This window comes from Streptopelia decaocto (assembly GCF_964273445.1).
Source record: "Streptopelia decaocto genome assembly, chromosome: 2".
NCBI lineage: Eukaryota > Metazoa > Chordata > Aves > Columbiformes > Columbidae > Streptopelia > Streptopelia decaocto.
In genome coordinates, this window is record NC_138655.1 from 61760025 (window position 1) to 61772380 (window position 12356).

A 12356-nucleotide genomic window follows, 5' to 3' on the forward strand; every position below is an offset into this window, starting at 1 on the left:
TAAAAACAAAAATTCACTCTGGATTCATTCATGGAACAGCAATCATATATTCCGAGTTACTCCTTTAGCTTAACACAGGCATTTGATGAAAAGGACGAGCCCAGTGGCCGTTGCCCAACCCAAACACCAAAAGGGCTATGAAATCGGTACACTGGCCATACAAGTTCTGCATATAACAAATTTAAACTTTTTATTAATGCTGTAATCAGTATGAAAGTGCTAAATAATAAGCCTGAAGCCAAAATTAAAATGAACAAAATGTCATATTTAAATACATAGATATATATAAGTGAACCTTACAAAGGTTCCTCTCTTCTCTTATTTTGCTTAATGAAGAAGCCTGGGGCAGTTGCATTACTCAATGTTATATATCAAGTAACATATTAAAAAGAAAGTAGAATGCTGTATGTCCAAACAAAATCCTGTTACAAGATGACCTTTTATGACAAAAACATTTGGAATTCACTGTCTCAGAAACACATAAATCTATTGGACCGACAGTGATCAACACCTCTGAAAATCGTGCCACTTGGATGGGTGTTGGCATTCGACTGCAAGAACTTAATTTGAAAAATTGTTACCCATGAAACTCGCCTGTGTGCATCACAGATGTAACCAATTGCATTCTTTTATTTTTGTTTTGCCCTACTACATCCCCAAACAACAATTTTTTTTAAGATGCATTTATTGACCAAAGGCACCCTCTTTTCTTTGAACAAGAAAAGAAACCATGTGCCCAGAAACAAAACAGTGATAACTTTGTACGCTCTGAACTTGCATAGTACTTGAGAGTTTGCATCTTTCTAGCATCCAGCTGGAGGGCCAATATACCTTTAGAACTATGCAAAACACACATACCCCTACAATATTTGTAATATTAGAGGGGAAAGAGAAAGTATGTTTCTAACAGCAGACCCTGGTGAAAATAAAAATCACAGTGGCTCAGTGCTCATCTTGGGTAAAAACCATTCTGCCGTTCTCAAAAATCATCCGAAGTGGGACTAAACCCAGTGGTCAGACATGGCCCCAAACAAGGGACAATTCTTTATTGCACACTACTCTAGGATGGTAAGGACATATGCACTAAAAAATTACAATAAGAATGCACTAAATCAAAGTTAAAAATACCTTTGTCTACTGCCTGTACTACTGAGTAGCATATAAGCTTTTCCTACATGTTACTTTTAAAAATGTCATGTGCAGTCAATCCTGAGTAATGCCCCAAAATTACGCTTACTATGGATTTCTTCCTTCAACCCCTAGACGTTATCAGTCTATCGTTATTATTAGGTGTATGATCTTAGGAAATTTCCATCTTTCCAACTGCATGTAAATGTATATAATTTCAAAAGATGTGGCAAAATCGGCCTTTAAGAACTTAAACATTTACTATGGAAAAAAAGATGTAGAGCAAGCACAATTTAAAGTATTTTATTGTTCTGGAAAATATTACACTTCTGGCTGGAATCCCCACTGTATGTACTGTTAGTAATTTCTATTAAGTGAGGAAGAATTTTCAAAACTTTACAAAACCTTTTAACTGTACCTACTAGATAATCTATGGCTGAGCATCAGTACGTGTATGAGGTACCGTGACTGTACATTTATAATGGTCTTGCTGCTTGTAAAAGGGCTTCTGCAGAAGCAATATTCAGTAAAAGGAGAAGTAGCAGCCTGATTATGGGAAGTCACATCAAGAATCATTGGTCAAAGAACTCTGCTATACAGAGACCATCGACAAAGGACCTAGTAAGCAAGAACCGTATCAATAAGAATAAATGCCACAAACATTTAAATAGCTTTTTGTAACTTTATTAGATCTTCAAAAAATATACAGGACCTGAACACACGAGAACATGGCTCAAAATCCCACTGCAATGATCTCAAAATACTTGACTAAAGGCCAGACTGGATAGTGAACAGTAACAGTAGCAAATGAAAAAGGCAAGAAAATGAGATAATGTTGTAACCTGTAGTTAAAGATTTAAAAGAAAATTGCACAGTTCCTTATAGTTACAAAAGACATAATTTAAAAAAAAAAAGTCAAGTTGCTTTTCTTAATATTACTGACATGTCAGAATCAGAGGATAAATTTTCCCGCTGTAGCCAGTCAAAGAATATTACTATGATCCATGATGCAAGTGAATTATGATTATCGTGTTTGTGACAAAAAATCAAGAGCATAATTTCTTCCAGAAACTTCAAAAGATTAATAGAGCAACCACAAGATGCAACTCTTTACTTAGTCTCATTCTAATAATTTTATTTTTAAATCAGGGAATCAAAACTGCTGAAAGAATTTTTTTTCTGAGCTGAACTATATATAAAGTCTTATCAAACCAGTCTGACAGACTGAATCTGCCTCTGCATCAAGACTTATTCTGTCAAGAACAATGTTCTTGTCTCATGCTAGCCTAAGTGACAGAATCAAACGCAGGCCCATTAAGTCCGTGCTACAGCCACTGATTTAAGCACTTTCAAGAAAAGAAAATAAAAAACAACCCACAAAACTTTTTATTAACACCTTAATGCTGTTTTTTAATATAATATCAATTACTAAGCTTAAGAAAAGAAATTGTTCCTAGTAATACTGAGGCATAAAGTGCCCATTTTCTCTCTTCTGATTTATATCATTGTTCTGTTTTTACAGCTTACTGTTGACAGAGTGAGGTAATTCAACTACAATTTTTCCAGTGTTTTTTCCCATGTACATGTAATCTACAGCACGGAATACAGACTCCAAGCCAGTGAACTTGCCCTCTGGAGACATGTCTCCAACGTCCACCTCACAAACCAGGTCTCCACTTTCATACATCTTGAGCAAGTGCTCCAGAGCTGTTTTGTATTCTGAAAAGTAATGGTTCAAGAAGAAACCTCGGATGCTGGCAGACTTCTTCAAGAGTTTTGCTGGCAATAACTCTGCTTTAATGGGCTGAAGGCCAGTAGGGTTTTGGTAGCCAGTGATAAACCCAATAATTATCAGCCGTCCTTTGGTAGCCAAGGAGTTAAGAGCCAAGTCAAACATCTTTCCCCCAACAGATTCATACACTACATCCACACCTTCAGGGTAGTCCTTCCTAAGAACAGATTCAACATTTTCAGTTTTATAGTTGATCGTACGGTCACAGCCAATGGATTTCAGAAAACCACCCTTTTCATCACTGGAGCAGGTTCCAATTACATGGCATTTTGCCTTCTTTGCAAGCTGCACAGCGAACTGGCCTGTTCCTCCAGCCGCTGCTGTCACCAGAACCTTCTTGCCTTCAGACAGCTCTCCCAGCTCCTTCAGACTGATGTATGCGGTAGCACCACTTACCATTAAAGTAAGAAACTCAGGTTTCACAGAGGGGAGAGGAACTGCTTGTTTGGCAGGCACAACTGTGTATTCAGCAAAGGAACCTGCTTTCACGTAGGCCACAGCTTGACCCACTGTATAATCAGCACTAGCACTGAGTCCTAATGCTACCACATCACCGATGCCTTCAAAACCTATATCAAATGGGGGTTTAACTGATGGGTCATATCGACCAGCTGAGTAGTTTATGTCAGATGCGTTAATGCCGACAAATCTAGAAGAAAACAAAAAAATATTAACAAGATTGATTCCTTACCAAGTATTTGTCATACGAGGAAACTTCAATTTAAATTTGGGGGAGAAGTACGAGACTTTTTCTGATTATTGGTATATTTGAATAATGTGTATACTCCAGAGATTACTTCCATCAGACTCTTGTAGTTTACATTCTGTCACTCTACAACTAAAGATAAATTTGCTAAAAGAAAATGAAAAAAAACAAAAAACAACTTATATTTTCCTCAGGTCCATTTGACCAAACTAAACAAATTAAAAATAATTCTGTAAAAGACTGAAGGATGAAAATTAATTGACCACTTCTTAGAAGATGTGAAAACACTGGAGAATAAAATGTGCAAAGCGGTAAATATGTTGATTCTGGCAACAAATTTACATTTTTGAATATAATAATACTGTTAATGACTAATGATCATATTAACTATCGATGTCATTTGCAAGGTCATGTTACTGTAGGCAAGTACTTCTTAATTGATGGAGTCACTACAGCAAATTTGCCTTTTGATATAGCTAATGTCAATGTTAAAATATTTTTCTTTATATAAATTACTTGCAACACATCAAAACAACCTTGCACGGAATTACTAAAATTGTAAGACTGAGTATCAAGTCGTACTGACCTCCAACAGGTGAAAAAGGATGCCAATTTTTTTTTTTTTTTTTTAATAAAAAGATAGAGACATTCTCACAACTCGATTTAAGCACTAGGAGATAATGCCTAAAATGAAGTTATGATCTAGCTTAACCACAAACAATATTTTAGTAACTTTTCTTTTGGCTGTTAAAACCATAATAATGTCTCCATACAGGAAAGGGAAAAGAGACTGGGAAAGACTCTTGTTAACTGGAAAATATAAAAAAGAAACACACGTAATAGAGAGCACTGGGACTGTTACTACATGTGAAAGTGACAACCTGAAAGGTGTACTTGATATTATGCAAAAGCTGCAGAAGTGTGCAAACGGTGCACTTTGTTGCAGCTAGTGATAGCCTCAAATCGCACACAGAACAAGAACTAAAAGTGTTTTGCTCATTTTGACTTCCTTCATTCTTCAGAGTGTGGGGAGCCTCCAACTTTCACCAACGCAATGTGTTATATATAAAAAGATACGTACACATAAACATATCCACACATAAAATACGTGAAAGTGACTGTTGCTCTTTTTAATTCTACCTTTAATTCACGGCTCAGCCGCAATAAAAAATGCCTATACCTTGTTCGTAGATGTAAAAAAAAAAAATCAAAAAATCCTTATTATTCTACTTTAAAGTAACACCAAACAGTACTGCTAAAAGACATACAAAAATTGGTAACGGGGCAGCAGCAGCTTCCAAGGCAAACCGTGTCCCCTGGGCGCCAGAGAGAAGGGCTCGGACCACCGAGGCGAGACGTGCCGGCGCTGCCCCAGCCTCCTCCCGCTTTTACACCCCAACTTACGCAGAAGGGAGCTGAGGGTGAGAGGCCCGCGGGGAGCTGTGCTCGCCCCCCTCCCCGTCTCATCCCTTCGCCCAACTGGGGGCTCTCGGTAGCTGTCAGGCCAGCCCCCCGGCGGTCACTCTGCTCCCGCACCAGCCCCCGGCCTCAAAGGCAAGAGCCCGCCGGGCTGAGCCTCCCTCCTCACGCTCCCGGCTCACATCTGCTTTCGCACGGTGCGGAGCAGTCGTGCCCTCGGTTGGGGCAGTGCACCTAGAGAAGGGGAGGCAGAGCAGTGGTAATAGTAACGAGCCATCGTCGCCCTCCCTCTAGGAGTTTCCCCTTCTTTTCAGGGCTGCACTGCAGCTGGGAGAGCACAAAGGCAGGTAAATAGCCCTCTGAGGACAAAAACTTTGCGTGAGGGGAAGGGGCAAGCTGCGCAATCCGCTTGACGAGCAGGACTCCAGCACCGTCTCTTTTGCTCCAGAGCCGCAGAAGATGCAAATTCTTCCTGGCCCGGGCTGCATCGCAACTTGTCCGTGCGGTTGCAGGGGCCACGGCGCGCAAGTTGGCGCTGCCCGGCCACCTCACCGCCGCGCCGGGCAAGGTGCGGGGCTTCCGCGGGGCTGGGGCGGCCGGGCGCCGGTGGGGGATGCGGGGCTGCCGGGACACCGCGCCGGCGGTCTCGCCCGAGAACGGGCGCTGCGTGGGCTCTGGCGGAACTCTGCCGAGGGAGAGGGGCCGGGGGGCCCGGCAGCCCTGCCCGCCGCTGCCCGCTCCGTGCTGGCAGGGGCCTGGGTCGGACAAAGCCGTGCGCGCTGCCCCGCGGCGCGGGGGGCTCGTCCACGCCCCCCGACACACACACGCACAGACACGGACACGCGTGCACACGCACCCACTCCCTCCCCATCTCTGCAGGGCTGTTGCGCCACGGGAAATGGTTCTCTCTGGGCTCCTGGGCTCATCATTATTAATCAATACAGCCTGCTGTCCAGCCCTCTTCCCCCCCACCCCTCCAATTTTTTTAAAACTCCCTTTTTATTGTGTGCAAACTCAAAACTCCTGTTCGCTTTTTTTTTTTTTTTTTTAGGATTGTTTAGTCTCTTAGATTCCTCGCACATTAAAACCATTGTCCGCAGCGTCTGGATTAAAACATACTGTCTTGTCTTGTCATTCCAGCTGACAGAAGGGATGTAGTAGGATATGCCTTCAGTTTTTAAGGTTATTTTGCTTTTAAAAGAAATAAGTACAATTTACAAGTTGAAGATCAGTTTGCTAACTTCTGAGAATGAGAAAAGGAGAGCACAGAAGTAACAACTACTTGGCATGCTAGTGGGGTTTAAGACACCTTTCAAATCTTTTATATTGTCCTGTTTTACTTTCTTACTTGAAATGTATTACCTAATTTAGCAGTTGCTAATTGAGGCTTACTCCTTCAACATTTTAAGATGTAAACCTGAGGGGAAAAAAGCTAGAGATTGGCTTTTCCCAAAATAATTACGCACATTGAATCACCCGTTTTATTTATACTCAGCAGTGTTGAACCCCCTCATATTGTTTGTTACAGAAAACAGGACACTGCCGAGGGGAGTGAATGCTGCTTTTCGTACCACAACAAAGCGTGAGACACTGAAAACCAGCACCACAGCTTTAAACACAGACAAAACAAAGTCATCCAAACCAGTACTGGGCAAGAAAAACATTATTTAGACCAAACACTCAGCAGGAATAGTCCTCCACTTTTCCCACTGTGATCCATTAGTCCCTTGGTTCAAAAACTTTCTCAACCCCTTTTACTCCCTTTTCTATAAACTTTTTTTCCCCATCTTCCAGCCCAACAGTAAATCATTACAGGTATTTTGGAAACGAAATGTGTCACTTCCCTAAGAAAATCTCGAAAATCCCCTAACAACTTTAAGAAGGACAAAATCATCATAGCCTTTGGGTCCTTCTCCTGCAATAAAATGTAAGGACCTTCCCCCGCCATCCCAGAAAACAGGACAAACGGACATATGAAGCTTAAATGGCTTTGTTAAGGATTTTTTTATTCACCTTTTCCCCTCCTCTCCTCCACAGAATCAGAATTCAAAAATCGCTTTACATTGAATTCTAGTTTTGAAGCATTTCTGAATAAAGGATGGATTATTTTTTATTTTTTAAAAAAGTAGAAATGTGTTGCTGGCTTAGTTCTCCAAAGGAGAAAAAGGGGGGGGAAGTGAGGGGAAGTTCCCCCTCACTGAAGACCATCTTATTTTAAAATATCTATCCATACCGGAACTCAGCGCATTTTAACTTCCCATTCCCCTAAATCCAAAACCAGATTTTATTGTGGTGGATGAGGATTGTTTTGCATAAAAAGCTCAAAGCAATTAATACTATTCATGGGCGTGACTGGGACTAAAATGAACAAATCCACAAATGCACTCTTGGAACTCACGTCCTGTATTGTTTTGGTTTTAATTGTATGTTTCTACCTATTAAAAAACGTACAGTTGGACTTAAGGCTTGTATTTTTAAACGCTACATAGAGTCAAGGACTTTCGGGATGGGAAAACACTTCCCGAGGGTGACAAGAGAAGGGGAAACATTCAGAACTTGCTTCCTGCTACAGCTCCTATATAGCAAATATTTTTCAGTAACGTGATCCCATGTCTTCTGTGATATTCGCCCGAAAACAGTAATAGAGAGGAAATGCCACAGAACCCCAAATAATATAAAACGTATGAACTCTAAATCTAGACTTCATCACTTGCCTCTCCCTCCCCTCTATCCCCACTCGTGCGTGTGTCTGTACAGGAACACGTGTGTAATAGGCTGATGTGTTATAACCCCGTAATTGCCTGCCTGAATCTGCAGACCGGCTCCTGCCTTTAGTCTGGTGCGAGCTCTGCGCCTCAGCCCTCTTACCATGAGGTGTGCACGTCCCCCTAGCACCCAGGGAGCCCACCCAGCACAGGGAGGGAGGAGAGGGAGTAAGGAAGAGTCACACTGGAAGCCATATTAAAAAAAAATGAATAAATTTTTAAAATTCACAGGAAAGGGGAGGACAGATGAGAAAAACTCCAAGTGCATATGGGGGGGGGGGAGGGGATTTGAGAAACAGGGATGTTTATCTGCCTTGCATTACCCCAGTAGAGACTTGCTACTTGTATCTCAAGTCTTCTGACCTCTTCCAAGAAAAGGAATTTAACTCCAGCCTGATAGCTGTTTCATGCCATTACTGTATCATGGTCATTAGTGGATGCAGCAACAAAATGTTTTAGACTTTGAGGTTTAGAGAATTTTAGTCTCAGAAATTGTAGTAGGCGATGTCAGCATCAGATTAAAGTGACACAGAAGCTTCCTCATCAGCTCCTGAAGGCGTCCCTGTTCTTCCTCCTCCTTACCCCTTCTTTACTATGCATTTATGTGTTGAATATGGACACATGCTAGAGATTACACATCTACACACATAATCATACACTGTCTTAATAGAACTTCCAGCATTGTTCTCAAGCCAACTTAGTGCTTCTTAACATCCCTAAGCTCTTACTGAGAGCATGGCAAACTATGCGTTACGATTTCCTTGCTTGACAAGAACTCGAGACTGCTGGTCTCTTCTGCGCCAGCCACGCAGCCTGCTCCGAGGTTCCCAGAGTTTCAGCTTCCCCTCGTGGGCAGAGAAACCTCTGAACTTTAAGAGGCTTACTTTCAGCTTAAGGAACGACAGCGTCTAGGAAGGAGCCACCGAGAACAAACAGGTTTAGGGAGACAGCTGGGGATAGGCACGTTTTGTCCTCAGAGCCTTCATTTCATGGCGAGCTGGTCACCGCGCCGGACGCGCAGCCCTGGAACTGGCGCAGGATTTACGGCGTATTATGTTAAGCAAAATGTCACCTCCTCGCTGTCCGCCAGACCCGGCTCCACTCTAAAAGCCGCCGACAACCGCAGGCTGGCGTCCCGCCGAGCGAGGCCGAGGCCAGCCGGGCCGAGCCGGGCGGCCGCCCTGCCCCCTCCCGACCGCCCGATTTTGGCGCGCAGAGGCGGGGGTGGTGCCGCGGCGGCCGGGGCTGGCAGGGCGGCGGGCGCCGGCACTCTGCCTGCCCGGTGAGTCACGGCTGGCCGAGGGTCAGTGGCGGGCGGGCCACGCCGGGGCGAGGGTCAGGAAGAAGGCGTGCGAGTCAGCAGCCGCCGGGTCGTACATGGGGGAGAGCGGCTGAGGGAGGCCCGCACACACATCACGGCTGCCGGGGGCACACGGCTATAGGGGCAGCGTCCCCGAGAGAGTTATGTGGGTGCCTGGAAACTGCTTGCGTGTAGCGAGCCCGGGCATGGACCTGGGAGGGACTTCGCAAGCGCTTCCCGACGTCTTACTACCTCCTAGGCGCACACTGAACGTAAAACTTCTCTCTCCCCCGCCTTGGCACAGCGGCCCCGAGGTGTTCCTGTTCCTGCGGGCAGGAGCCGCGCGGCGGGGGAAAGTGTCACCCTCCACGCACGTGGAAGGGACGACCGGACTGCAGCACCAGCCGTTCAAAACAACAACAAACAACAACAATAAAATGAAGTTAACAGTCGCCAGATGGCGGCTGGTACAACTTTGGAGCCGGTCTCCAAAGTGAGGGAGCAGGCCACGAAGTGCGACAAGGCGGAGGGGGCTGCCCCGGGGCGCGGCGGGTGGGGGGAGAACGGGCGCTCACCTGTTTCTGACCAGGAGGTCTCCGTCTCCCGGGAGTGGCACGGGCGAGTCCTGCTGTAAGGTAACCGCTTCCCTGAAGTTTGGGCTGAGCTTAGTCACCACCAGCTTCTTCATGGAGCTGGGGATGGACGAGCCCTGGAAATCCAGAAAGTGGCGGGAGTAGGACATGTCCAGGATGGGCCGCGACCAGCTGCCACCGAAGTAGGACCAGGCGGGACCCGGCGCGGCGCAGGGCGGCTGCTGCGACCGTCGCCACCACCAGCACCGCGGTGCCCGGGAGCTCAGCAAAGCGGCGCTTTTCGCGCTAAAACTCATGCCCTGTCTCGGCTCTCCTCTCCCTCCCCTGCTCGGGAGAGCTCCAGCTCGGGATTCTCCAGGCAGCTCGCAGGACCCACTGCCACCGAGCGGGCAGGAGAACCTCTCCGCACGCAGCTATTTGTGTATGTAAATAAAGCCCTGTGCGGCAAGCTGCAGCCTGCCTGCGTCCTCCCCACCCAGCCAAGCCCCCCTCCACCACGCGGAAACGCCGCCAAAGGAGCAGCGGCGAGATGGTCCCCGGCAGCCGGTCGTCTTCTGCCGCCGCTAGCGTTACGGAGGAGCAGCGCTGGCCCGCTCCGCTGGCCGGCCGTCCCGCCAGCCCGCTGCCAGCGGCTGCGCCCGGCCCGCCTCGCCACACACACCCGGGCACTGCCTGCCCCCGCCTGAGGACGGCAACTGGGGTCGTGCTCTGTCAGTGAGGCAGGTGTACGGAAGGCTGGATTTTCTCCTACAGGCTGCTTTTAATTTGCACGCTGCCTCTCGCTAAGGGGGTTAAAAAACAGGAGAGGAGAGAGAAACGCCTCGGATTCCTAACACTCCAACCCCCTCCCGCCCCGTTCTTTAGTTTACAAAAAGAGGTTATCTTTCTACCAAAAAAAAAAAAAAAGAAAGAAAAAGAAAGTAGGAGGAAAGCACGATAAATTATCAGATCGATAAGGTTAGAGAAATGGAGAGAAGTTGCAGCTAATCTCCTAATGTTGTTATTAGCCGCCGCCGAGGAGCCGCTGCCTGCGGGCGGAGGCCCCGCCCCTTCCGTGCGAAACGTTCACTTCCTCTCAAGGTGGTACGAATCAACCCCGAGCCGTTTAGCGGCGGCGCTAGCGGGCGCGGCGCGGGGGCCGGGGCGCGCGCGGCGGCGGTTGCGGCCGTTGGGGCGGCTGAGGAGCGGGCTGCACGCGCGGCGTGGGGACCGGGGCGGGGGGTGGTTTAAATGGGGTAAAGCTCTTCCCGCCGCCGGGGGAGTCTTTTGCGGGTGACACCTCCTCCCGCCGCCGTCGTCCTGCGAGGAGGAGGTCAACGGGCTGCTGTCAGTTTGTTTGGGTCGCAGGGCTTTCCTCCACTCCTTCTTACTGTCAGAAAAAACTTTTTTGTTCCCTTATTTCTGTAATAATAATAATAATGATAAAATCTGTCGCTGTAGAATAGGCTTGGGAGAGGGAAGCTGCGCAGGAAATCAACTGGGTCAAGGGACCAAAGTAAATGTTTTGATAGGTCCGCCAATCCCAACTTGGTACAAGTGCGTGGAGGGAGGGGATGTAATAGAGATGTTGCACCGATGTCGGAGGAGCTCACGTGTGGTACCTAGAATTAACTCCATCCTAACAGCGTAAAGAACTCGTAGCTTAATGGAGCGGTATTAATAATTAAAAGGAAAAAAAAAATCCCCTTCTTCCCGAAAGAGAGCAAAATTGCAGTTCTGAGTGTTTTCCTTTAGGAATCAGCTGGGTGGTTTTTATTTGCTTTCTTGACTTAAAAAAAAAGAAAGGGAAGAACCCTTCTGTTCTTGCAGTTAACATTATATAAATCCCCAGACACATACTGTGCAAAATCTATTAGCAGCATGTTTCATATGCTGCAGTTTTTGCTCTGCAATCTGTTGGTATTTTAAAGTAAGGATGAACTGTAATCTCCCACAAATCATTTTTAATTCAATGCCGGTTAGACGTGTGCCACGGCGAGGTATCATCTCCTGCTTTTTTAGTTTTTTTATTTTTTTTTTTAAGTTTGCTGGAACAAGACCTCTGCTGAAGTTAAATCAGCACATGCGTCTTGCACAGCACTTTAGCAAGTGGATTATAATAACAACCCCCTCAACGCGTGTCTCACATGAGGAATCTTTTATGCCGCGCTGTATTAAGACTTCTTTTTTTTTTTTTTTTGTCATATTGTTTCGCTCTGGGAAAGGGGAAAAAATGAAAACAAAGCAATTAAAAAGATTGACAGGTATGGGTTTGTGTGAGACCTATTTGTAATTGTCAGGGTGACGTGGGCAAGAGGAGGAGGAGTAACAAACTGAAGCAGGAAAAGCAGCTCGATGTGTCTGTCTATCAGTTGAGACTGTCTGAGAGCCCTGGGATCCGAATGTGTGTTATATTTCAGTGAAAAGAGAAGAGAGGGAGAGTGGATCTCTTTCTCTCCCAGGAGTTTAGGGGGGGGACAGTTCACGTTAATCTCTCCCACTCAGTGAATGTCTTTTCTTCCTCCCCCCCCTCCCGCTTTGCACACACTCTCCGGGGTTTTTCTTGGTTTTGGCAAATTTTTTTTGTGTGTGTTGTTTTTTTTTTTCTTTTTTTTTTTTTTTTTTTCCTTCTGTTGCAGATCAAGATCAGCCAAAAAAAATCCATGATAAAAAT

The 12356-nt window shown here is 45.8% G+C and overlaps 2 protein-coding genes across 3 annotated transcripts in view; one reads left to right on the plus strand and one right to left on the minus strand.

The window, feature by feature from the left end:
- Positions 1-1796: 1796 nt before the first annotated feature.
- PTGR3 (prostaglandin reductase 3) lies at positions 1797-10750 on the minus strand. The gene is made up of 2 exons (XM_082047154.1): positions 9686-10750; positions 1797-3569 (listed from the first exon to the last, which is right to left on the minus strand). Exons 1-2 carry the CDS (start codon positions 9997-9999, stop codon positions 2645-2647), a joined length of 1239 nt encoding a protein of 412 aa, XP_081903280.1. The 5' UTR covers positions 10000-10750; the 3' UTR covers positions 1797-2644.
- A 1208-nt stretch (positions 10751-11958) lies between these two features.
- The window catches only part of TSHZ1 (teashirt zinc finger homeobox 1), a 56091-nt gene continuing 55693 nt past the window's right edge, over positions 11959-12356 (plus strand). For both annotated transcript variants that reach the window (XM_082044846.1, XM_082044847.1), the window contains exon 1: positions 11959-12356. This exon is cut by the window's right edge and continues 1293 nt beyond it. The gene's annotated coding sequence lies outside the window, so the exon portion shown is untranslated.